Raw genomic sequence first — 27,948 nt, 5'->3', positions numbered from 1 at the left:
CTTCTCACCTCTGAACTCGAGAAGGGTCTGGGGTCATAAAACACAGACTCTTTGAAGTTGAAATAACACTGTCATGTTCTGACTAACCTCAGTGTCAGGGTCTTCAAATGCTGAATGCCTTTGAATAAAACTTATAAAGACAAAGTCCGGATTTTCTCTTGTTATGAGTCAACTTCTCTCCACTTTGATAAGAAAATTCCACTACAAGGTGTAGACCTTACGAGCTGCAGCAGAGTCCCTCTGGGTCATACTGTGATTAGGATTAGAGCAGATAATGGGGCTGAACATATGGGAGGGTTAATTCGAGTAAATGCACCAAGCAGCAACATTACACACTTAAGAGTCTCTTTATCATTGTCAAATGCTTCCACATTTAAACCAGACACATTTTCCTGAATGTTTTTGTACAGATTCTGCTAAAATTTAATTTGAAGTTTTCTGAATTTAAAAGCTTTATTTTGCAAGGGCAACACAATCCATTGTTCTGGAGTAGTTTTGTTCCACTGGTAACATTAAACCCAAGTTTGCAATAATCTAACCCAGACATGTTCAAACGTTTTGCCACAACGGCCAAAACTGTCAAGTTGAAAGCAGTCGGGCACCACAAATGTCTTATTAAAATATTTCGTTTTTACTTTCTCAACAATATAATATAATAATTATACAATATTTCAACCAAACCAAATAGTCTGATTTCTGTAGGAATTGGATCTATAAATCATTGCAGACCTGAAACATGTTTTTATGTTTTTTTCTCAGTAATGATCACATGACATGGGTCACATTTCTTCATAAAGTCCCCATAAAGCTTTATTTAGCCAGGTTTAATTGATCAGTGCGCCAAAGTCTGCTTCTGAGTTAAACCACTGAATCTGTGGTCTTATTTACTATCAAATTAAAAGCAAAAAAGCATGTTTAATAAAAGTGAGTTTGTTCTTTACATTCTAGGAAAACTTCAGTTTGTCGGCATCTTTTTAAAAGAGGTCAGTGAAAATGTCCCTCTAATGTTTTTAATTATCTACATCAACCTCCCGGGTTGGTGAACCAATTTGTGCCATTCTGAAATTTTGGCCTGGGGTCAGTATAAACGCATTCCAAGGGCCCCAAATGGCCCCAGAGCCACACCTTGGACACCCCTGATCTAACCAATGAAATATTGAGGCTTTTATTTTTAAGAGTATCTCTAAACTTTATTGAGAAATGGTAAAGATTGGGACCTTCGCTGCTACGGCAGACATCATCATCATCGCCATTATTATTAATATTATAGTTACTATTATTAAGTTTAGAGCCCCATGTAACTTTGGACCGCCTCTGCAGCTTTCCTTTCCTTGTCTGTTGCATCACCCTCCGTGGGCTCAGAAATGGTCCCAGCATGCAGCAGCTATATAACAGGATACGAGCAGCTCTTACTGGCTGCTCTTCTATTGGCTCATCAACATCGGAAGGCCGAGTGTCAGCATGCTGCTCCAGGAAACCAGTCAGAGCAGGACTGGGGATGCTGTATGAGGACTGGACCACGCCGCGGAGGGCATTGTGTCATTCAGACTGTTAGACGTGTCGTCCGAAGCTCCATCTGATGAGGAAGTTCATGTTTTCTGATTTTTTTTTGTCGCCCCCGGCACCGCTTTTAGTCTCGGTTGATCTGTCGGCTCCTCAAAGGGAAAAGTAAGCGTCATGGTGGCGGGAGAGCTCGTGCAGGAGCATCTGCGCGCGGACACTGGCGCACCTGACGACATCACGGTCGGCAGGAAGAGTCCCGACCCGGAGGGCGCGCTGCAAACAGCCGACTTCTACCCGACATGCGGCGCGCAGCCGGCGGCGGGCAGGGCGGACCTGCACCGGGCTCCGGAAGAGCTGGAGGTACCGCCGGATGAAAGAGCCGCGATGCTGCCAAGCGCAAGTGGAGGAGGGGAGGCTGAGGAGGGGGGGACGAAAGGTACCAAACTGTACCGGCGCAGGTTCGCGGTTCTGACCGTCTTCAGCCTGTACTCTCTGATGAACGCCTTTCAGTGGATCCACTACAGCATCATCACTAACGTGTTCGTTAACTACTACGGAGTGACCTACGACAAGGTGGACTGGCTCTCCATCGTCTACATGGCCGCCTACATCCCGCTGATCTTCCCGGCCACCTGGGTTTTGGACCGCAGGGGTCTGCGGCTGACGGCCCTGCTGGGCTCCGGCCTCAACTGCGCCGGCGCATGGCTCAAGTGCGCCAGCGTCAGCCCCGACCGCTTCGGGGTCACCGTCGCCGCGCAGGTCATCTGCTCCGTGGCGCAGGTCTTTATCCTCGGCCTGCCGTCCCGCATCGCCTCGGTGTGGTTCGGACCGCGAGAGGTGTCCACCGCGTGCGCCACGGCGGTGCTGGGAAACCAGGTCAGATTATTGATGAACTGGTTTAAACCCAGAGGGGAAAGTAGTTTGGGGGGGCACTGGGGGCATATATGTGTGTGTGTGTATATATATATGTGTGTACATATATATATATATATAGATATATATATCTATATATAGATATATATATATATATCTATATATATATATATATCTTCCCATCAAACTCAAAAGCAAACCAATACTGACTGTCCTTGTGTACAGGGACAGAAAAAAACGCATTTGCCAGGTCTATCACTGAAAAATATTTAGCTTCTGGTGGAATTTGTGACAGAATTGTAGAAGGGTTCGGAACTGATGGTGCACGGGCCACAACAGACTGATTGACAGCCTGAAGGTCCATGACAAACCTCCATTCATCAGGCTCTCCAGGGGGCCTAATGTCTTTCACAGGGAACAACGGTGTTCTCACAGGTGAATTTGGACAGGGTACAATTACCCCAGCTTTAAGGAGGGAATCAAAAACAGGACGAATTCCCTCCAAAGCTTCCTTTTTCAATAAGTATTGTTTCTGACATGGCCTGTAGTTTGATTTAGGAGTAACAACAACTGGCTCACAATCTGTAATAAAACCAACATCATATTTGTGAGCAGCCCACAATGAATCAGGCAGCTCTTCAAGATCTGCATCCGCAGAAGAAGCAGTAGCTAAAAACAGATGTGAATGTGAAATCAGTTGCACTGTACGATTACAGGAAACAACAGTGGGACAATGTCTTTTAAAAGCATTTTGAGAAAGAGACACAAACACATATGGGACATCTGTCTCCCTCCAACCTGTGTCAAGGAGACAACGTCTAACAAAAAACCCCACATCCTTCCATTCCATATTTTCAGACTTGGCCAATAATACATGCGGCACCGAACCAGAAACTTGAAAAAAATGCAGCTGTTCAGAGGTCAAAGTCACAGATAAAGCTGCTGTGTGATCAGTCCAGTACATGTCAGAGAGGTGCACTCTCTCATTTGTAATTTTGTACCAACTGTCCTCATAATCAAAATCAGGTCCTTCAGATACATGTGAAGTACAATGCAGATCATCTGCACTCATTATTTCACTGTCAGGTGTCACAGCATTCACTGCCAATGTGACAAAATGTTGAGGTACAGGACCAACTGGAAGCTTCCACTGATATGCATATAAGGGTTGATCTGGGGCCCGATGTACTGCAGTATAGTCTTAGTCAAAGTCTTTCTGAGTGTGAACTGTCAGTCCATCAGGGTTTGAAATAATAGCAATATTTAATCTGCACATCAAATCTCTACCCATCAAATTTAAGGGACACAAAGGAGACACCAAAAAAGAGTGTTTTAACTGCACTCCCTGTGGAGTGCAACACTTTAGAGGAACAGAAAAACTTTCCCTAACTGTTTCACCTGAAGCAGAGACAGAATGAACATAACGACCACTCAGTTTTGGCTGCTCTTTGATACATTTAGCTGATAAAACAGAGTGTGTCGCTCCTGAATCTACAACAAAAGAAATTTCTTCATCCATCACCATCATAGAAAACATAGGCATTCTTTTAAAAGCAGGGTTCTGTATATGGAGATACTTGCCTGGTAAAACTACAGAGGCACCTTCTAAGTGTAATATGGCCTCTGTAAGCAACCTATGTGAATCAGTATTTTCATGCAACTGTGTGTGTGTTTGTAAAACCTCACGCTCCTTAAGAGACCCCTCCTCAATGCGAGTGACAGCCAGATCCAGGGTCCCGTCCTCCCCCCGTCAGTTACCGGTGTCAGGCCGCTGCAGTTTCTCTGGACATTCATTCCTCCAGTGTCCCAACTTTCCACAGTTATGGCAAGCATCGGAGCGGGACCACTGTCCTCTTCCCCGACCTCTGCCCCGGCATCCCCGGCCTCGTCCTCGAGGAAAAGAACCACGTTGATTTGTGCTGTAATACAGGGTCAAGGCAGCGTTATGCAAATCATCTTTTCCCAGGGGCCCAAAACAGTAAAGTCAGCGGGGTGCTCCATACCTGAATGTTTATTAAACGCTTCTTCCATCCGATAAAGAAAATCAGTTGTTTAACTTGTTGTAGCACGGCACAATCACTCCTTTGTGGAAATTTTGTGATCAAGTCAGTGCACAAATGTTCTATGGCATTATACCATGGCCCATTACGATGATTTAAATCACCATTTTCACCTCCAGTTGTCACGCCAAGGCGCACTGCAGGATCTGGCAATCTCAGACCAACTAACTCTCCAGGTTTGATTTTTGCTGCAAGGAGCCGGTGAATTTCTGTGCCGGTAGGTCTCATTTCATGGCATAAAGCTTTAAATTCCGTAGCAAACTTTCTTCCATCTCCTACGGGATCCGGAAGTAACGCGGCACTGGCTTGGATGTCTGCTGCAGTCCACGGTCGAAACACCAACTGAGGCTCATTTGTTCCGGCTACTTCCAACATAGGGCATTGATACTCTTCTTCCTCTTTTTACCTTCTCCTCGTTGTCTTCCACTTCGTAGCCATGTAAACTCATGAAAGCTAACAGGAGAGGAGAGGAAAGGTATTTTCTGGTCCTTTGATGATCCCGGTCGCTGCTCATCTGTAGGCTGGTGCATAATCACACCTTCTGCTCCGCTGGGGCCGCTGTGCTCGGTGAAGTCAGCCCGCACTGCAGGTGGATTGTGAGTTGATTCACGGGCTGATGCTGAAGCGGACTGGCGAGTTGTCTTGGCTGACTTGGGGGCAGATTTGCTGGTTGGCCCGCTGCTGGAGGAGGACGGGAGTCTAGATCGAGGTCTGCCATCTGGAGGGCCCGCAACTCCGTCTGTAAAGATGGATATAGACAGGAGGGTGAAGCATCACTAGGTCTATATGGAGGTGGAAACGTGGGGTCATCAACGGCACGACCAGCGTTGTCATACCTGTTTCCCATGTCCCCTGACAAATCTTTTCCCCCTGCCATTTGTTTCAATTCGGATTTTCTTTCCCTACGCATAGCCTCCGTAATCCATTCATTCCAACATTTTACCCATTTTTCTCTCTGATCTAAATCTTGTTTTTTAATGCTTTTTTTAGTTTTTATTTTCTCCCAATCACCATCCATCAACTGTTTTATTTTATTCAACTGATTTACACTCAAACTTCCACCTTGTGGAAAACTAAACTTGTCCTCCCAAATTAAAGCACATTTAACACAATCATCTCCACCTTTTTCTTTCATTATTTTATAAATCGCAGAGTCTGGAGAAGGAGACACCCCTGATGCCTTTGAGGTTCCGGAACCCATTTTTTTCCTTTTTACCCGTTCAGCGGCACGTCTGCCGTCTGGCTTTTCTCCTTTATGAGGTGTAGAAAATTGCAAAAAACCACCCGCAAAACCCTATGTTCTGCTTTTTGTTATCGTTTCCAATAACAACCTCCCTGTATACCTCTACAGGGTGACGTGGCACTCAGCTGATGTCCTCCCTCTCGCAACTCCAGAACCTAATTAATTAATTAGGAGATGATGGTTAATGTGTAATAAAAAAATAATATACATTATATCATACAGAGCAACATCTCACCCAGATATATTTGTAGACAATTAGTTCGGATCCAATCGGCCAGAAGCCGCAGGCGGGCACCTGGACTCCACTACCGTAATATGGAGGTGGACTGAGGACAACGTCTCCAGGCTGGCCAGGCGTCCGTGCCCCCCTCCTGCGGTCTCCTCCGGCACGTTAGATCCTGTTCGTGACGCCAAAATTGTTGTGGAATTTTCTTATCAAAGTGGAGAGAGGTTGACTCACAAGAAGAAAAAATCCGGACTTTGTCTTTATAAGTTTTATTCAAAGGCATTCCGCGTTTGACTGTCACCAAGCAAGTCAGTTGAACAGAGCCCCGAACACCATTTACACACAGTATTTATACCAGAAAATGACATTGTTATCTCAACTTCAAAGAGTCTGTGTTTTACGACCCTAGACCCTTCTCGGGTTCATAGGTAACAAGGTCACCTAGGACCAACCATCTACTCTCCCCGAGGCATCACCGTAACAAATGCCCTTAACCATTAAACTTCTGATAATGGCTTTTACAGCTTCCTCCTCTAACACAGATGTTCACTGGAGTGAGGTAAACCAAAGGTCATACTCTGTGGAATGCCTACTGAAAGAATTTCTATCACACTATCTATCTATCTATCAATGACTAGATGCAATCTTCTGGGTTTCCTTAGACAGAAAAACTTTTTATCCAATGTGAATAAATAATTGAATCTGACTGCAGTGTTCAGTGATTAGGATTAATTGGAACATACATGTTGGACAATGAAACTGAAACACCTGTCATTTTATTGTGGGAGGTTTCATGGCTAAATTGGACCAGCCTGGTAGCCAGTCTTCATTGATTGCACATTGCACCAGTAAGAGCAGAGTGTGAAGGTTCAATTAGCAGGGTAAGAGCACAGTTTTGCTCAAAATATTGAAATGCACACAACATTATGGGTGGCATACCAGAGTTCAAAAGAGGACAAATTGTTGGTGCACATCTTGATGGCGAATCTGTGACCAAGACAGCAAGTCTTTGTCATATATCAAGAGCCACGGTATCCAGGGTAATGTCAGCATACCACCAAGAAGGACGAACCACATCCAACAGGATTAACTGTGGACGCAAGAGGAAGCTGTCTGAAAGGGATATTCGGGTGCTAACCCGGATTGTATCCAAAAAACATAAAACCACGGCTCCCCAAATCACGGCAGAATTAAATGTGCACCTCAACTCTCCTGTTTCCACCAGAACTGTCCATCGGGAGCTCCACAAGGTCAATATACACGGCCGGGCTACTATAGCCAAACCTTTGGTCACTCATGCCAATGCCAAACATCGGTTTCAGTGGTGCAAGGAGCGCAAATCTTGGGCTGTGGACAATGTGAAACATGTATTGTTCTCTGATGAGTCCACCTTTACTGTTTTCCCCACATCCGGGAGAGTTATGGTGTGGAGAAGCCCCAAAGAAGCGTACCACCCAGACTGTTGCATGCCCAGAGTGAAGCATGGGGGTGGATCAGTGATGGTTTGGGCTGCCATATCATGGCATTCCCTTGGCCCAATACTTGTGCTAGATGGGCGCGTCACTGCCAAGGACTACCGAACCATTCTTGAGGACCATGTGCATCCAATGGTTCAAACATTGTGTCCTGAAGGCGGTGCCGTGTATCAGGATGACAATGCACCAATACACACAGAAAGACTGGTGAAAGATTGGTTTGATGAACATGAAAGTGAAGTTGAACATCTCCCATGGCCTGCACAGTCACCAGATCTAAATATTATTGAGCCACTTTGGGGTGTTTTGGAGGAGCGAGTCAGGAAACGTTTTCCTCCACCAGTATCACATAGTGACCTGGCCACTATCCTGCAAGAAGAATGACTTAAAATCCCTCTGACCACTGTGCAGGACTTGTATATGTCATTCCCAAGACAAATTGACGCTGTATTGGCCGCAAAAGGAGGCCCTACACCATACTAATAAATTATTGTGGTCTAAAACCAGGTGTTTCAGTTTCATTGTCCAACCCCTCCTGTATGTGCCTGACGTTTGTGAAGTGCCTTGAGACGACATGCGTTGTGAATTGGCGCTATATAAATAAACTGTACAGACCAAAAGTTTGGACACACCTTCTCATTCAAAGAGTTGTCTTTATTTTCATGACTATGAATATTGTAGCTTCACACTGAAGGCATCCAAACTATGAATTAACACATGTTGAATTATATACTGAACAAAAAAGTGTGAAACAACTGAAAATATGTCTTATATTCTGGGTTCTTCAAAGTAGCCACCTTTTGCTTTGATTACTGCTCCGCACACTCTTGGTATTCTGTTGATGAGCTTCAAGAGGTAGTCACCTGAAATGGTTTTCACTTCACAGGTGTGCCCTGTCAAGTTTAATAAGTGGGATTTCAAGCCTTATAAATGGGGTTGGGACCATCAGTTGTGTTGGTTATTGTCCTGTTGAAAAATAAATGATGGTCCAACTAAACGCAAACTGGATGGAATAGCATGCTGCTGCAATATGCTGTGGTAGCCATGCTGGTTCAGTATGCCTTCAATTTTGAATAAATCCCCAGCAGTGTCACCAGCAAAGCACCCCCACACCATCACACCTCCTCCTCCATGCTTCACGGTGGGAACCAGGCATGTAGAGTCCATCCGTTCACCTCTTCTGCGCCGCACAAAGACACGGTGGTTGGAACCAAAGATCTCAAACTTGGACTCATCAGACCAAAGCACAGATTTCCACTGGTCTAATGTCCATTCCTTGTGTTCTTTAGCCCAAACAAGTCTCTTCTGCTTGTTGCTTGTCCTCAGCAGTGGTTTCCTAGCAGCTATTTTACCATGAAGGCCTGATTCACACAGTCTCCTTTTAACAGTTGTTCTAGAGATGTGTCTGCTGCTAGAACTCTGTGTGGCAATGACCTGTTCTCTAATCTGAGCTGCTGTTACCCTGCGATTTCTGAGGCTGGTGACTCGGATGAACTTATCGTCCGCAGCAGAGGTGACTCTTGGTCTTCCTTTCCTGGGGCGGTCCTCATGTGAGCCAGTTTCTTTGTAGCGCTTGATGGTTTTTGCGACTTACTTGGGGACACTTTCAAAGTTTTCCCAATTGTTCGGACTGACTGACCTTCATTTCTTAAAGTAATGATGGCCATTCGTTTTTCTTTACTTAGCTGCTTTTTTCTTGCCTTCTAACAGTCTATTCAGTAGGACTATCAGCTGTGTACTGTATCCACCTCCTGCACAACACAACTGATGGTCCCAACCCCATTTATAAGGCTTGAAATCCCACTTATTAAACCTGACAGGGCACACCTGTGAAGTGAAAACCATTTCAGGTGACTACCTCTTGAAGTTCATCAACAGAATACCAAGAGTGTTCAGAGCAGTAATCAAAGCAAAAGGTGGCTACTTTGAAGAACCTAGAATATAAGACATATTTTCAGTTGTTTCACACTTTTTTGTTCAGTATATAATTCCACATGTGTTCATTCATAGTTTTGATGCCTTCAGTGTGAAGCTACAATATTCATAGTCATGAAAATAAAGACAACTCTTTGAATGAGAAGGTGTGTCCAAACTCTTGGTCTGTACTGTATATATATATATATATATTTCTATTGTTAAAGAACTGCCATGTATAAAACAATGATAAACCATTTTCTGATGCATAACTTTTCATCTTCAGTTTCCATTGTTTCTTTTCAACAAAGAAGTTATTGTTCTCTGCATTGTGGTCAAGTTTTGATTTCATTTAAATTAAAAATTTGACAGTTCGGTTGTTTTCACAGTTTTTATTTAAAAGTCTGTAGATGGTAAGTGATTTATTGTTCTGTCTTAATGCAAGCTGCGGTTTTTTATGTCTGTGCACCACCTGTGTAAAATCTCCCAGTCCATTAAATCAAACGCACCAATCTCCTTGGCAACCGCTCTGTTTTGGAGGTAAGCGCGCATGCGCTCTCGTGTAGTGTCTGAAATCTCTGGTCATAAGTGATGTTTTCTAGCTTAACTGTGTTGCTGTAATTCAGCAAAATAACATGAAACACAACTAGTTTCTCTCCCTGTGCTTTTAACTGGGGTATTTAGCAGCAAGCAGACAGACATTAAACGTAGCGGTGCTCGTTTTAAAGGCTGGCCGTTCATAAAAACCTCGAGCTCCGAGGGGAGAGAAACAAAGCAAGAGCATTGAGGCTCCAGCATAGCAGAACAGTTCAGAAACTATTTGTAATGAGAAAATAATTATAAACAGATTAAGTCGTGTTTTAGACTAACTATTGGTAGCGGACCTGACCTTCTTTGTTTGCTCGTGAGTTTTTGCAGCCGTAACTGGTTCTGGATGACGGCTTCATAGCAGACAGCTGTTCTTCCCTCTTCCCGGTACCGCGTACCGGTGCAGAATCTTTTAGTGGTACGCAGTACCGGACCGTACCGGCTCACTTTCACCCCTGTTTAAACCCAACGTGAATCCATCCAGGGGCGCTCCCAGGACGTTTTGTACGGGCTGGCCTAGATAGGGGGCAGTAATATTTCTGGAGTGACACTAAAACCAAAGCTTCACAAGTTTTATTTAGACATGTTACTATGATTTGAATACAAAAAAATCCTAATCCTTATAATTTTTACACATTCTAATATTCAGTAAGTAAATATTTCCAAATTCATTTTTCCAAATTCTTAGTTAGTCTGCAAAGTATTAAAAAAAGCTGCCATAATCCGGTTCTTTATGTGTGCACACCCCAATCTAATACTTTGATACAGCAGTTCTTCATTTAACTTTATCATTCTGGCTTCATTGGTAGGAATCTTTCAACGAACCACATCTGGACTCGGTCATTTTTATCCGCTCTACCTGCAAACATTTGCCAAATGTGCCAGACTGAGGACATTGTGAGGCAGCTGTCCATCCATCCTTCCATCTATCCATTTTTGTTTGTCATGGCTCCTTGAGTCTATCCATGCAACCCTTCCATTCATATGTTCATCTATCTATCCATTCATGCGTCCATCCTTGCAGTCATTGGTCTAAATGTCTCTTGTTGTGGAATTTTCTTATCAAAGTGGGTAGAAGTTGACTCATAACAAGAGAAAATCCGGACTTTTTCTTATAAGTTTTATTCAAAGGCATTCGGCGTTTGAAGACCCTGACACTGAGGTTAGTCAGTGAAACAGAGCCCCGATCAACATTTACACACAGTATTTATACCAGAACATGACTGTGTTATCTCAACTTCCAAGAGTCTGTGTTTTATGACCCAAACCCTTCTTGAGTTCAAAGGTGACAAGGTTATCTAGGAACAGACCTAACTGCCCTTCCTGACATCATCCTAAATGATGGGTCTTAACCATTAAACTCTCCAGCATTGGAATTTAGAGTCCATCTGCTCTAAAAAACAGAACACTAACAAAACACAGAGGTCAGAGGTGAGAGGTAGATGGAAGGTCACCTGTGGGTGATACAACACAGAATCAAATGAGAGAGGTGAAGGGAATATCAGAGCACTTTAAAAGAATTTTCCATTACACTCCTTTCTTCTGATTACAAGATAATCACAAAACTAAAAGAAAATTCTACAAAACCATCACCCAAAGCTTATAATCAAAGTAAAACTAATAAAAGAAAAGAATACATAACAAATACATGTGTTATGTCATGGCTTCCTCTAAGATCTACTGTAAAGCATCTCAAGCAACATAAAATCCATCGGTATCCATACCATCTGCCACTGTAAATGCAGAATCATCACAATCATGACAAACAGAAATTAAGTTCACATCCTCATCAACAGGCAACACAGAAAAACGTACCAGTCTCATCACCATTCCCCTCTTCTGGCGCAGGGTCCAACCCATGCGACAATCCAGCAAAAAGTTTGTACAAAAATGTTTTAGTAACCAAGATCACATTACCTAGAACCAAAGAAATGAATTCTGACAGAACTATGTGTCACTATGAATTTAACGAAAGCAACATAAAGAAAATCCAGATGTTTTTAACTGCAATTCAGTTCCATTAACAACTAAACACAAACTTTAGTTATTCACGTCATCAATGTTTCACTTAGAAATTAGTCACATATCATCCTAATTTGTCTTGTACAAAGATGAGTATTAGATTAATGGACATCCAATGTAATTTGGATGAATAAACCCTACAAATTGAATCTAATAAATAATTCCCACCAAGTATAAAGGCATGACTCTGATTCTTTATCAAAAATATATTCCTTACTTTTGCATATCTTGAACTGTCAGCTAGCTTAATGGCACCAGGGAAACTTTCAATCTAATAAATCACCAATGATTCTGCATGCAAAACTAATTCTTCAAACTAGTTTAAACTATTTCATTAACCTTTTAATAATAAAACACATAAATCTAAAAGTCATGCTACATCCTTAATCATTATACAAAAAAAAACATGTTTTTAAGGCAACAATCACTACAAGCATTTTGATTCTATTGTCTCTTAAACAATGTTAAAACTCAGGAAGGGAGGTGCTGAGCGTTACCATGACAGCAAAGGCGTGAACCAACCTGGTAGGTGGGCGGAGTCAGGCAGAACTAACCTTTGATTGACAGCCTATGGGCGGGAACCACAGTTTCTTCATCCCATCCCACATTAGTGTAACTTAAACTGCAAAGCTATTAACATGAACCTACCTGAGAAACAAGCTGCTTCTTAACTCTCCTGAAAACTTAAAGTTTAATCAATCTGAGATTTAGAAACATTATTTTAAACATGGATTATTGTTTCATGCAACATATAAACAAACATTCATACCAACAAAACAAAGACAAAACATCCGAGACAGACAAATGGCCAAATTTGAAGCTTCAAGAATTCAAAGACATTTTTAACAATCTCTTTTCAGAATATGTTTTCTCAACCATATCTTTTAATGCTTTAATTGATCAATTTTGTTATGACAATCTTCAGGATTGTTTTTTTTTTAAATCAGTGCACATAGTCCAGAAAATCTCAAAGTATTTAGAAGCACAGCAACAGTTTTCTCTTAAATTAATCCAAATTTACTGATGCTGAAACCTTTTGCTAATTCTTTGTAATGTAAATCTATAATAATAACTACTATCCTGAGAGTTATTGTTATAATTCTCTTTTTGTTTTGCTCAATTTGATCGCAGCTGCATTGCAGAATTTCAAGTTAAATGCAAAGAAGTATGTTTAATTTAATTCAATTCAAATTCAAAGATACTTTATTGATCCCCGAGGGGAAATTAGAAAAGTCAGCGTTGACATTTTTATGTTATACCCAAACTAAACAAAACTGCAGTGTTTGACTTAATCATAAATTAAGATAAGAAGCTTGTCTCCAAACTGGACTTTTTTCCACATAGTGTTTCAAAAAGAACAAACATCATTTTCTTTAATTTGGCTATTTAAATTTTGAGAGTTGGGGAGAAACTTATTACTAGAACCCCTCTTTAATAATCCAAATGCTGATAAATGTTCCAATATTTTATCTCTTAGTAATCTGAAATTACCTTGTGTACCTTTGTACTCCTATGTATTCCTTTAATCTTTAAACCCTAAGAAATCAAACAAGGAGACTGGAGTTTGAGCCGACCATCCTCTTACTGTTAAGAGAGCCTTTATTTCTTTTCTTTTCCTAAAATAAAGGATTTTACTTGTCTTTATTCCGTTATACAAGTCCTAACCTTGGTTCCAAAACTAAACTCTTCAACCCCAATCTGTGTTCCCCAGAGTAGAAATTTTGAGTATTATTGCATTTCAAAGTCACCAAAATGACTGGAACTCATCATTGACTTAGATCTGTTTTAATAGGTAATTGGTCTACCTTTAATTAAATATTATAATTTCATGGACCCAAAATCTATGGCTTACGGGCTTCAGGAGTCCAGGAACCACAAGTTGAGTACTACTGCATTGAACAATGGTGTTAACTTTCTGCAGAGATTGAAGGATTGGCTAAATATATTATTTCTGCTTGGACAATAATCAGATTTAAAATTATTAGTTCACAGCTCCTAATTTACCTCAGATCATATTTGCTCCTAACACAGTTTATAAGAAGCTTCAGACAAACATTATGCTAAAAAAAACAAGAACAAAACAAAAACACAGATCTGTTTTAAAATAAATAAAAAGCATGCTTAAAAACTTGGTACTGTGGTGGAAAATAACTCCACGGTTCTGAAGGCCTTTTCATGCAGTCTTTTAGGAATTAGTTTAATTTTTGTGTGGTACCACTGTCCAATCAGATTCTTTCTAAATAACCCCATTTTTCATTCTCATTTTAAAGGTTTGTTTTACCAAGGGAAATATGTTTAACAAAACCAATTACTCTCAAAAGTTTTAAAAGTTTTTAGCTGGTGATATCTTAGAAAACAACAAGTGTTTTAATATTTCTGTGCAACACAGAACTGATCAGGTGTCCTTTCCTTCTCCAAAGGGAGAAAAAAGAACCTGCAGAACCAAACCTTTCATAGTTTTTTATCAGGACCTGATATAAGGTACAGTATAAATCAACACGCTGCATGAATCAGAAGAGGGAAGAAAAAACCTAATATAACCTCTTCCCAGCAGCTGCTGTGAAAAACAATGAATTTGTACTTTCCACAAGCGTCAGTTAGCACTTGCGGACAAAAACTGCACCAAACTGTAAATACTGTGTCAGAAACTGTATGAAGACCATCTGCAGTAGAACTAAGCCTGTTTTAATGAGGTCTCTACCCATTAGATTTATGGGATACAAACTCTGACAACAGAAAATAATACCTGAAGGAGAAACCCATCAGGTTTTACTCATGCAATGGGTTTTAAAAATGCTCCTTCATGAGATCTGTCCTGAGAATAACATAGAAACACTTAGTTACTGCTGAGTTTTGGAGATGTTGTAACTTCCTCTGCTTTTTAATAACTTTTAATAACTAGAATAATTGACCCTGAATATTCCACGACGAAAGAGAACTTGTTTCTCTAAAAGAATTAACTGGAAAGTATCAAATGAGTTAAGTTATCACCTTTTTAAAGATACTTTTCTAACCCTAAAATAATATTTTAAACCGCTATATCTGTCAACGTCAAGCAAGCGTCACATGAGCAGCGGTTAATAAGTGTTCTTCATTGCAGAAAATAGGAAAAGATTTATGCAAATGTGTGTTTGTACGTTACCCCCATCAGTTTCTAAATCACTCCAGAGTCAGACTGTCAGGCACACAGTCCTCTATCAGTCCAAAAAAACAACCAGGCCCTTCCCAGGTCTGTTGGTGAGACATTCAATCATTCTTTGTCCACTTTAACTTCTCCAGGAGGGAGAAAGAAGAAACTTTGCTCCGGTTTCTCTTCTGCCCGCATAAGATGCTTTCAATATAAATCCAGTGTATCGCTCTTCTGGCTCTTGCAAACAGCATGGATCGTTGTCCATCTCAGTGGGTCCAGACTTCTTCTGAGTTTTGTTTTTTTTCCTTGTAGAAACTCACACTGCGATTTTCAACAAGCAGGAAGGCAGATCTCTCTCTTTCAGGCCGTGCTGGAGAAGCGTCTCTGGTGGAGTAGCCTTGGAGAAGGGCAGGCTTCTAAAATCCAGACTCAAAAACGCAGATGTTGAACTTAAATCCCATATATGTGTGTATTTGTGTGTGAGAGAGGCAGAAGAAAAGTTTAGTATAGGTTCAGATTTTGCACAAAGAAATATTATCAGTCAGTCAGTCAGTTGTCCACCTGCCTGTCACTTCCTTCCACAACATGAACTATACTCCTTTCTAAAACAACTTTCTTTTCGCATCTCTAATGTCCCTTTTCAATTTTACCTTCTTTACCGACTGATCGCAATATTTAAGACAAACGAAACTTCCTTCAGGAAAGTTTTAACTCTTTAACCCCTTAATTGATGCACTCTGTGCTTTTTAATCTTTTCTTATGTTTTTTATTTATTTATTTTTCCATCAACTGTTTTACTTGAAACTTTTTAAACTATTTAACTTATTTACACTCAAACTTCCACGCTGTGAAAAACCAAACTTATCTTCCAAATTAAAGCACATTTAACACAATCATCCCCAATTTTTCCTTTCATTATTTTATAAATCAGAGTCTGAAGAAGGAGACACCCCTGATGCCTCAAGGTTCCGGAACCATTTTTTTTTACCTGTTCAGCAGCACGTCTGCCGTCTGGCTTTTCTCCTTTATGAGGTGTAGAAAATTGCTAAAAACCACCCGCAAAACGCTGTGTTTTGCTTTATCTTATTGTTACCAATAAGAACCTCCCTGTATACCTTTGCAGGGTAACCAGGCACTCAGCTGATGTCCTCCCTCTCGCAACTCTGGAACCTAATTAATTAGTTAGGAGATGATGGTTAATGTGTAATAAAAATAATAATATACATTATATCATACAGAGCAACTTCTCACCCAGATATATTTGAAGACAAATTGTTCGGATCTAATCAGCCAGACGCCGCAGGCGGGCATGAGGACTCCCCTACCGTAATATGGAGGTGGACTGAGAACAACTCTCAGGCTGGCCAGGCGTCCGTGTCCCATCCTGCGGTCTCCTCTGGCACGTTAGATCCTGTTCGTGACGCTAAAATTGTTGTGGAATTTTCTTATCAAAGTGGGTAGAAGTTGACTCATAACAAGAGAAAATCCGGACTTTTTCTTATAAGTTTTATTCAAAGGCATTCAGCGTTTGAAGACCCTGACACTGAGGTTAGTCAGTGAAACAGAGCCCCGATCAACATTTACACACAGTATTTATACCAGAACATGACTGTGTTATCTCAACTTCCAAGAGTCTGTGTTTTATGACCCAAACCCTTCTTGAGTTCAAAGGTGACAAGGTTATCTAGGAACAGACCTAACTGCCCTTCCTGACATCATCCTAAATGATGGGTCTTAACCATTAAACTCTCCAGCATTGGAATTTAGAGTCCATCTGCTCTAAAAAACAGAACACTAACAAAACACAGAGGTCAGAGGTGAGAGGTAGATGGAAGGTCACCTGTGGGTGATACAACACAGAATCAAATGAGAGAGGTGAAGGGAATATCAGAGCACTTTAAAAGAATTTTCCATTACACTCTCCAACCATGCATTCGTTCATGCACCGATCTTCCCAAGCATCCATCCACGCAACTATTCGTCCATCATATACAGAGTGAACTTTTATACCTAAAAACTTGGCCCAAATGGCCTAAGAGCTTTGATAAATTAAATTTTGAGAAGAGTGAAATTCTAAAATGGAAAAATCCATAGGAATGCTTCACACTGGTGAATAGGAGTTAGGAAACGTTTTTTGGTTAATGACACTGTAACTAACACAATGAACGAGACGTTCAAATTTTTTACCAATTACTGAAATGTTCCCACATCAGTTTCATGAACCCTTCAATTGAGTCTCATCTTTGTCTCTTCTCCATGTAGCTGGGGACCGCCATTGGGTTCCTCCTTCCTCCAGTTCTGGTTCCTAACACGCCAGAAGACCCAGAACTAACAGGTGAAGACAGAAAACCTGAACCAGATCTGGATTATGTGGTTTCATCCTGTGCAGATAGTAGAAACAGACCAGACAAACTGTCAGGTCCCTTACAGAAAAGCACATGATGTTCACATGTGAGTTTGCACACTGGATCCACATTAGATCACATGTGAATAAATTAACCACATGTGAAACTTCACACGTTAAAATCACATGCAGGACTATATAAAACACATGTAGCACATACCGACATGTGGTTTTGGAACATTTAGGGTATTTTGTATTCAGACATCATTTTTAAAATACGTATAACTTCCAATGTGAAACCCGCAGGATTACATGTGAAACCTGTGGTTTTATATGTGGAATTAACCTTTTTCACAATGTGAAACACGTTTATTTCTGATGTCTTTCACATATAGAAACTCACATTTTACAATGTGTTTCACATGTGGAAATAAGTAACATGTGAAACTAAACCTTATGTAAAAATGTGGAAATTATGTAATATCATGAAAATTAGGTTGAAACATGTTTCACATGTAGAAACCCATATTTGCATTACCATGTGTTTTACTTGAAGAAATAAGATGTATTTCACATGAATAATTTATAGTAACATGTGAAACACCTGGTTTCTCACGTGTTTGCCATGTAGAAAACCACATTTCACTGCATGTTTTACATATGGAAATTTTATCATATAATAACATGTGAAAGGTGTGAAGATTATATTTTATATTAACATGTGAAACACAGAAATCAGATTGTGTTGAAACTGGCTTCACATGTTGAAAACCATGTGTTTTACTATGTGTTCCACATGTGGAAGGAAACCGAATTAAATTGAACATGTTTTTCACGTGTTTTTCACGTGAAAAACTTGTTTTTCACGTTTCTAATTATTTTTCACCACTGGTTTTTGTTGTCCTCCCACGTGGAAACATGTGGAAACCTGTGAACTTCCTGTGCTTCCTCTGTGACCAATAGAAGCTCCTCAGCAGACACACTAGAAGCTGAACAGTTAAGGTGAATTTTCTGTTCCACAGGTCACAACATCAGCATCATGTTTTATGGCACAGCTGTTGTCTCCACGGGCCTCTTCATCCTCACTGTTATAGGTACACACACACACACACACACACACACACACACTGGCCTGGAAGATTCACACCAGGTACCCATCTGCAGTGGTTACTGAGGATTTTTGCTTCAGTAGACTCAACCTCATTTGTTGACCCCTGGCGGACCTTTGTACTTTAGGAAAGTGGCCTTTATTGTTGCGACTGTGCTTCTGAGGCTCCTGTGTCTTCAAGGAAACACAAACAGTCCAGAGATCTTCCACGTGTGGAGCATTATCCATTAGTTTGACTAGAATTTGTTCAGGTTGAGTCTAAAAGCTTCATGCATTTGGAGTTAGTGTTGGAGCTCCAGGAAGAAGTAAAGCAGGAGTGGATGGTGGGTTGCTTTGAATAGGAATGAAGCAGTATGCAAAGACATGCGAACTACCAGCGTGGTTAAAAGCAGCCAGTCAAATACAGAGGTCTATCCATCTGACTTCCACAGAGGCAGGCTCAGGTTATGCCCAGGCTGCCGATGGGAACGTTGCATCAGGAAGAAAAGAGCTTCTCCAAATACAAAAAAAACAGGATCAAAGGGTCTCCTCCACATTCAATAAATTACTGCAACTTTTTTCAATCATGTAGAAAACAAACTGATCATTCATAAAGAAGTAGGACAACACAGAGCCTTGCAAAAGTCTTCAAAGTGTGGTTTGCAATTAAATGCAGCCTCTTTTACTCTGATACCCATAAATACAATCAAGTACAACCACCTGCCTTCAGAAGTCTCAGCCAACAGAGTCAAGTTTTGTGTCATTTAACATCAGTCTAAATGCAGCTGTTTTGTTTCTGGCCTCAGAGGTTCTTTAGAGAACATTAGAGAACAACCAGCATCATGGAGACCAAGAAATACAGCAGACAGGTCAGGGAGGAAGTTCTGGTTCAGTTTAAAGCAGGGTTAGGTTCTACAACATCATCCCAAGCTTTGAACATCTTACAGAGCTCTGTTCAATCCATCATCTGAACAAGGAAAGATGCAGACCTACCAAGACATGGACATTCACCTAAACTGACAAGGAGAGCATTAATCAGAGAAGCAACCTAGAGGCCTGTGGTAACTCTGGAGGAGCTGCAGAGATCCACTGCTCAGGAAGGAAAATCTATCTACAGGAGAAATATTGGCCATGTGCTGCACAAGTCTGACCGTTTGTAAAGGAGTGGCAAGAAGAAAGCCAGAAGAAGTCCTGTTAGTAATTTGATACAAGTCATGTAGGAGACACATCAATGTGAGGAAGACAACTAACACTGCATGTCACGCTGAGCACACCACCTCCACAGGGATTCCTTTCTTCAGCAGCGAGTGACAAGCTGGTTGGGGTTGATGGGAAGATGGATGGACAACCACCATAAATATACAGCCAGAGATACAATGGAATGGCCTAATCAAAGTAAAAACCCAAGTGCAACCGAGAATCTGTCAAACCTGTTTCAGTAGATGTTCAAAGCTGGTAGAGACAACCCCCAAAAGACCTGCAGCAGAGGTTCTGACTCGGGGAGGGGGGGCTGAATACAGATGCACACCACACTTTTCAGATTTGTATCAGTGAAAAATGTTGAAACCCAAGAATCCCTTTCCTTCCCCTTGACAGTTGGTCTGTCTTATAAAATCCTGATTAGAATGAGGAGATGTAAGTTTATTTTGAAGGTGCCGGGTGGTTCTGCAGGAACTTTCCTCAGCATGAACGTTTAACGAGGTTTCCTTCTCTGAACTGTTTCTGTTGGTCCTGCAGTGATTAAAGACAGACCTCCTCTGCCTCCCAGCCAGGCCCAGGCTGTGTTACCAGGCTCCCTGCAGGAAGATTACTCCTACAGACAGTCCATTATCAACCTAATAAAGAACAAAGCCTTTGTTCTGCTGCTCATCAGCTATGGTGAGGAAGAAACTCCCACATTCACTGTATTTCTTTCTTCTTTTTTGACATGCAGGGATTAACTTCAGATGGCTAAAACAGTCAAACTAATCTTACCTATCAGACTTCCGTCAGCGCAAAGATAAAAACATGAAGGATTGGTTACTGAATACCTGCAGTTTTCTCTGGCTTTAATTCCTAGAGGTGAAATACTTTAGTGCTGCATGAACACAGGAACAACTATTAAACATTAACAATTATATTCTGATGGTATTAGCCAGATAAATGACACATTCATGGGTTGATGTGGAGTCTGGTGTTTTATGCGGTTTAGTGATGTAGAAGGTAACGTTTTGTCTGCTGACTCTGCAGGTATACTGACCGGATCCTTCTACTCCATCTCAACGCTGCTCAACCAGATCATCATCAAGCATTTTGTGGTAAAGGGTCAGATGTCTTTATGAGTGTTAGCACTGAAGCACTGATCATCCAGGATTTTATTGTTTCTGCAGGAAGGTTTCTTGTTTCATTCAGAGAATCAAGACCAAAAAATGTCTTGATTAGATTTAATTAGGAGAGAAAGTCTCTTCTCAGACCAGAGGTGGAACGTTTTTCTTTGCTGTGAAGTCACAGCAAAAGATTCCACTTCTTTGCTCCTAATCACAGGAACCATCAAGTGTTAGAAGGCACGACTAGAAGGTGGATCAAGCAGCAGCAAAAAGCTGACTCTGCCCAGGGAGAAGAGAACAGAGGATCCTGTTCTGGCTTTGATGGGACATGAACTTTGAGTTCATTAGCTTCTTTCATGCATGCCTGCTGCTCATCCCAACACATTCAGCACACATGAACACGTCCATGGAAAGCAACACCAGCACACATTCCAGATCCAGAATGCTCAGGGGCGGACAGAAAGAGCCTAACCTCTGCAGGAACTTCTAAGCCTCTCAGCTGAATGGTCACGTGACAGAACCATGTAGATCCCTGAGCCCTCAGCCTCTACATTTACCCTGATGTAGCTACAGGCTTTAGAACATGTGAGAACCTTTTGCTCTCTGTTCTTCAGGACCAGGAGCTGAACGCTGGGAGAATTGGACTGACTCTCGTTGTGGCTGGGATGGTTGGATCCATCCTCTGTGGTCTGTGGCTGGACCACACAAAGACCTACAGGTAGGTTGATGATTTCATCCAGTCATCTGTTCATCCATCCATCCATGCATCCATCCATCCGTCCACCCATCCATCCATCCGTCCATCCATCCACCCATTCGTCCGTCCGTCCATCTATCCATCTATCCATCCATGCATCCATCCATCCATCCGTCCATCTATCCATCCATCCATCCGTCCATCCATCCATCCATCTATCCATCCATGCATCCATCCATCCATCCGTCCATCTATCCATCCATGCATCCATCCATCCGTCCATCCATCCATCCATCCGTCCACCCATTCGTCCATCCATCCATCCATGATGACTTCTAGGTGGATTATTAACTGCTGCCGTCATGTTTCCACTGGTTTATTTGCAGGATAACAACTCTAATCGTGTACCTCCTGTCGTTTCTGGGAATGCTGGTCTTCACCTTCACCCTGGACCAGAAAAACATCTACCTGGTCTTCTTCACTGCCGGAGTCCTTGGGTATGATAGGCCTCCTGGTCACATGACAGTGCAGCAGTCTTCTTATGTACCAGAGCGGTTTGACTGTGGGGGGTTAGGAGGTTCTCGTGTTTTTGAAGATCACCATCCAGGTTTTCGTCTGTAGTTCAAACAACAGTAAGCAGACAGGAAGTGACCTGTTTGTGTTTCAGGTGAAAACACCTGCTGATAATGTGAAGCAAACACTATTTATATGGAAACGATGAATAAGAAGCTGAAGGTCCAGATGGTCTGTTTTACCTTGATGTTGTCTTTTTTAGTGGTGAAGATAGTTTTTTTGTACAACTTTCAGGTTCTTCATGACAGGTTACCTGCCTCTGGGCTTTGAGTTTGGAGTGGAGATCACGTACCCAGAGTCTGAGGGAACATCTTCAGGACTCCTCAATGCTTTTGCTCAGGTACCATGAATGCTGTGAGGAACACAGACCTTCTGCAGACTGCAGCGTCCTGTGAGCATGCTCACCTTTATTTTACTGTAAAAGTATTCAGAAGAAAGTTTCTGACTGCAGGGAGAAACCAGGAAGATGTTTGGATTTAAATTTATAGAAGTTCTGAATTTGGTTGGAGTTTGGAGACATTCCTGTCTGTCCAGACTTTCTCGCCAGTCTTAATGTCCACCTGTCCATCCGTCTCTCTGTCCGTCCATCTGAATAATCTGTCATTAAATTAAGGTTTTTATTCGTCCTCGCTCCCTGTCCTTTGATGGGTTTTCTTCTTGTTGTTCTTGCAGATCTTCGGCATCATCTTCACTCTGATTCAGGGCGGACTGACCAGAGACTTTAATCCGTTTGCTGGGAACATTTTTCTCTCCGCCTGGATCTTCCTGGGAGTAGTTCTCACTGGTACGCAGGACGGATTACTGAGGATACTAACGGTGGCTGTAAAGCTGCAGGTCTGAACTGAAATGTCTCCGTTTGGTTTGTGTTGCAGCTTTAATAAAGTCCGAACTGAAACGACACAATGTGAACATGGCAACAGGAAGCAAAAACCTGCAGGCAGTGAGTATTTCCTCCTCCTAGAAGGAGCTTTAAGATGTTCTTCTTTGGATTTCTCTTCTTCCTTTAGAGGTTTGAAAAAACAGGCGCTGCTCTACTTTTACTTCCTCACTCAGTGACATCCTTATGGATCTTTCCATAAAGCCCGCTGAGTGTCCTAGATTATAGAGTAAACAATACGCTGCATTGGCACCGACTCGTCAGAGCGTCCGCCATCTTGTGAGTGGCAAGTTCTCCTTAAGAACTAATAGAAATATGGACAAACACTAGAAACAAACATTTTATGATCAGTCATTTCATGCAGCCGTATATTTATTCAGTTTAATGGTGAGAATGTGATCATAGAGACGAAGTGAACATTAGTAATAACCCACAGAATGCCTAAAATGAATTGTTTTTCTGATGTTCATTTTTTTAAATAAGGGGTTACTTTCAATAGACCTTTAGTTACATTAATAAACTTTATTCAATAAAAAACAAATTATGTTAATCTTTCTTAGATCAGATGTTAGCTATTTAATAACAATTCTCTTTTGTCGTCTTATTATTTTTCATATTATCATTATATTATATGTGTTAATTAATTTTATATAATTATTGTAAATCTAATTTTTATATTTAAAAATAATAATAAGTAATATGTTGAATTATGAAAATGTATTATTAGAAACCCTGGAACCAGAACCAGACCCTGTACCCACCTGGCGGCTGCGGTTCAGTGAAACCCAGACAGTCCTCTGTTCTTCAAAGCTTTAGAAAACCAACATTTCTGTGTTTCAGAATCACTTCTACTCTGAAGTGAGGCTGGAAGTCATTAAACTCAGTATAGATTCATTCATTTTGCCTCAGACAGTGAATAAAATCAGACATTTAAATATCTGCATTTCTAGCTAAATGGTCCTCTGAGTTGTCCTCAGTGTGTCCAGCAGAGAGACCTTTAAAGGCAACATTTACCCAGAGCGTCTCTTTGTCTGCGTTTCTGTCCCGTAAATAAGGACGGATTCCTTTTCTCTGCCTGTCTGAGCGTAAGCTGCAGTGAAAGGACTCATGGTCAGTAAATCTGGACCTGAACTTTAGTCCTCCCACCATGTTGCTGAGACAGTTTCCCTCAGAGAGGACACTTCCTGTCCTGCCTGCTCCTCGGTTCCTGCTGGCAGTAATTTTCCTCTTGTTCTGAGCTCAGATGTTAGGTGTGAAGGTTGAACTGCTGCCATCTATTGGTGGCTCTGTAAATGACACTCTGAAGGAATCCATCCAAGGTATCTTGTCTGTTAAGTTACTTCCTCCCAGATTAATCATGTAATTCCCTCTCACAGCTTCCCACCGAGTGTCCTGGCGACGCCCCTGCAGAAGATAAAACCAACGGAGTCCAGCTGGAACCTTCCGTCAGTTTCTCTCGGGAAACGTCTCTGTGACCTCGGACCGGCGGAGAGTTCCCATAGTTCCTGTCACCGTGGGAGACTGTTCTCCTTCATTCTTGTGATGTGACAGAGGACATTCCAGTACGATAGTTTCTCATCACCTCGGTGTTTCCATCTAAGGGGTGGATGCCATGCGAGGAACTCTGAGGCCTCTGCTAAAGTGCGACCTGCTCCACAACTTCACCACCAGGACTCTGAGTCCAACCAAGCACTTTGTTTACAGCGGACTCATTAGAGGACCATCTTCTCTGAATGATCCTCCATGCAGGACAGATTGGTTCCAGTCTTCAGAACATAGAAAGATTGTAGTGGGTAGGTAAATAAGGAAAACCGACTGCACTTTATCTCATTTGAACATAAATGCATTAAACTGGATGCTTCCAGGACCTGGAAGGTTCTGGGAGTGTAGCCTGGATTAAGAAACAAAATGTATCTGGATGAGCAGGTTGGCTTCCATCCTGGAACAGTGGACCGGATCTTTAATGCTGAGAAGCGTACCACCTCGTTCTCCCGAGGACTTTGTAGGTGGAGCTTCGGGAATGTGGGATTGTTTTCGATCTCAAAGCGTGAGCTGAGTCCACGATCTTAGAACAAAGTCCAGCTTGTCCCTGCTTTGTTGGGATGAGCTGGACTGGGTTTGTTGGAGATCATGGACAGGATCTCAAGATGCTCAGTCTCATCTTTGCTATTTGCAGATGATGTGGTTCTGTTGGCATCTTCAAGCCACAGTTAGGTGACCAGGATGAGATTCAGCTCCTCCCAGTCTGAGGCCATGGGTCTCAGACTGGGTCGAGGCTCAGCATCTTTCTCAAGCCGAGGAGCTCCAGTGTCTTGGTGTCTTGTTTATAGTTGATATTGGATGGAGCAGGAGATGCTTGCACTGATTGGGTCTCATCTGCAGTTCTACGATGCTGCGCTGGTCTGTTGTAAAGAAAAAGCTCAGCCAAAGAGCAAAGGTCTTGATTTCTGGACCATCTGTGTTCTGACCCACATCTGTGGTTCTGAGATATGGACCAAGAATAAAAAAAACAGATCCTGGATGGAAGCAGCTGAAAGCAGCTTCCACTGTAGAGTGGGTCTCAACCAGAGGAGTCAGTTCGTGTGGGTTGGTAAGATGGAGCAAGAGATGGATGGGCAGATTGGATCTCCATCTCCTTCAGCTGTTGGTGGTCCTCTCTCCTCGTCAGGATGTCTCACTCCACCACAGATATTCTCAGACTTTAAGTTTCTGTCGTAAAAATCATGTGAAAGTTTAGCCTCAGAAGCAGAGTTCACTTCTTTACTGGCGTTACCCGGCTCTGTTGGATCACAGAACCTGATCTTTAGAGGTCAGGCTGCTGAACTAATGCAATGCATAGAGATCCGTATCTTCTCCACAAGAACGAACAGTTTGAACAAATGATGTCACTCTGTTCCTGCAGCTCGTTCTCGACACCTCGTCCCAGCAGAACCTTTTTATCTTCTGTACAACAACTACTGTGGTTGGCCAGAAATTAGACGTGGGCGTGGTTACTACAGTGGGCGGTCCCTATGAGTGCCTTTCAGGAGTTCTGATCGTCCTTCAGATGCTTCTGCAGTGCGCCTGTGGACCAGATCCTTGGAGAAGATCTGGTCTATAGAAGGGCTCACAGCTGAAACCAGGAAATGAAGTTAAAGGAAGAGTCTGTAGATCTAGACTGGACAGATCTGATGAGGGACACAAAGAAATGTCAGAAGCGTTGAAGGTCCTGTGTGGTCTCTGCTATCTGGAAAAGGTTTGAAGCTACCAGGACCCTCCCTAGATCGGACAGCCCTGAGCAAACTAAGTGATCAGGGAAGAAGAACCTTGTTCAGAGAGGCCACCAAGAACCCAGTGGTCAGTAAGGCAGAGCTCCTCCGTTTGCTTGTGTAGATATGGAGGACCATCCAGAAGGTCAGATAGACATGGCAGCTTGGTTAAATTGAGCCAAAACTCACCTTAGAGGTGGTTGGACCAGGAGAAACAAAATTCGGTGGTCTGATGAAACCAAAACAGAACCTTTTATCCTGATCTCCAAGGATCATGACTGAAGAAAAAAGCACCAATCATCACCTGGCTAACATCATCTCTACTGTGAAGCATGGTGATGGCAGCATCATTACACGGGGACATTTTACTGAGGCCAAAACTAGTGAATAAGATGACAGCAGCCAGATATAGAGAGATTCTTCTAGAAAACCCGCTCCAGAGTGAGCTGGACCTCAGCCATGGGTTATTGTTGTGTTGTTTTGGGGTTAAACTGCTCACATCTATTCTAGAATAAATCCATAATGTGACCAGAGTAGAGAAAGTGAAAGCTGTGAATATCTTCTCATGGTTCTGGATGTGTGGACCAGAATCTAGAGCAATAAGATACAAGATTCTGGAGACAGGCAGGTGGAGGAACCTCCTGAGATGGCATGGACCGCTCATGTGAGGAGCTCCTTCATCACAGGGAAGCTCAGAGTCGAGCCCCTGCTCCTCATCGTCCAGGAGAGTCATTCAAGGTTTTCTGGATGTGTTCATGTGGAGCAGAACCAGAACCCGCTGAAGGGACGATGTGTCCCAGAACTAACTGCTTTCTGCCTCTTCTGCAACCTGACCTTGGCCAGGTGTTGGATGATGGAAGGAAGAACTACTTTCTTCTCCAGATTTGGATCTGAATGAGATCTTGCAGATTCTGAAAAATGCTTCTATTTTTATTCTCTGCTGCGCGGTGTCGACGGGTCCAGGGTCTCCAGACTCTGGAGACCCTGGACCCGTCCCGAACCCCCCCGTGACCCTGCAGGGATAAGCAGGTTTAGACGATGGACGGAGGATTTATTCTAAAGCACACAGATAATCATCGCTTTAGGCTGGTTTTAATTCTTTAGTTGATATTTTTGCACACTAGAACAAGAATCGGACCTTTAACCAGAACCATGATGGCTGAACTGAGCCTCTCAGAAAGCTCATGGTTGTTGTTGGGCACGTTTGGACTGAACCTTGAAGCACAAAGCAGCGTCTGAACTGCAACTGTTCTCTGGTGTTTTCCAACACAAACCAATCTGGACCAAATGGAGCCAGAGAACACCTTCGGATCAGAACTCGGTGCACAGCAACAAACACAAGCACAACTTCCTGTTTCACAATAAACTGCCTGTTGACATGTTCTGTGGCTGCGAGGAGCACATGATGTTTGCTTTTACCAAAGCAAGAGAAGCACAGATCAGATTTGAGACGTATTTGTTCTGTAAGAACCGGGCCTGTCACAGGAACCTCTGTGTTTTTCCATCAATGCTGCTGGTCTCTGTATCATGAAACTTTAATAAAGAAAAGTCTGTTTGACTCGTTCTTTGTGCGACAGAATCAGTCATTTACATGTTACCTGGTAAAGATGTGTGAAAAGTCCAGAGTTCTGGGCTCAGCCCGTGGGCTTATTGGTCCCTGAGGACTGAGGGGACCACGCCTGCTTCCTACACATTCTGGAATATATTGTCAGAGTTTTCCAGGTCTGAATAAGTTTGGAAAAAGAAAAGAAAAGTTAGGAACACTTTGGTGTTATTTCACCT

At 42.2% G+C, this 27,948-nt stretch overlaps 1 protein-coding gene across 2 annotated transcripts; it reads left to right on the top strand.

Annotated features, from left to right (window-relative positions):
- The first annotated feature begins 95 nt into the window (after window positions 1-95).
- On the top strand, window positions 96-27,730 carry flvcr1 (FLVCR heme transporter 1). Of its 2 annotated transcripts, XM_047388720.1 has the most exons (11): window positions 100-2,379; window positions 17,297-17,369; window positions 18,401-18,472; window positions 20,203-20,343; window positions 20,695-20,762; window positions 21,386-21,489; window positions 21,855-21,965; window positions 22,276-22,381; window positions 22,714-22,825; window positions 22,914-22,981; window positions 24,295-27,730. In XM_047388720.1, the coding sequence occupies exons 1-11, from the start codon at window positions 1,678-1,680 to the stop codon at window positions 24,391-24,393; spliced, it is 1,656 nt and encodes a 551-aa protein (XP_047244676.1). In that variant the 5' UTR covers window positions 100-1,677; the 3' UTR covers window positions 24,394-27,730. The 2 variants fall into 2 exon arrangements, 1 of the variants encoding a protein (XP_047244676.1); XR_007041883.1 differs by lacking the exon at window positions 24,295-27,730 and having other exon boundaries at window positions 96-2,379; window positions 22,276-22,432; window positions 22,914-22,940.
- Window positions 27,731-27,948: the final 218 nt, after the last annotated feature.

Source organism: Girardinichthys multiradiatus, chromosome 15 (assembly GCF_021462225.1).
Source record: "Girardinichthys multiradiatus isolate DD_20200921_A chromosome 15, DD_fGirMul_XY1, whole genome shotgun sequence".
Taxonomy (NCBI): Eukaryota; Metazoa; Chordata; class Actinopteri; order Cyprinodontiformes; family Goodeidae; genus Girardinichthys; species Girardinichthys multiradiatus.
This window is presented reverse-complemented; position numbering and strand designations above follow the sequence as displayed.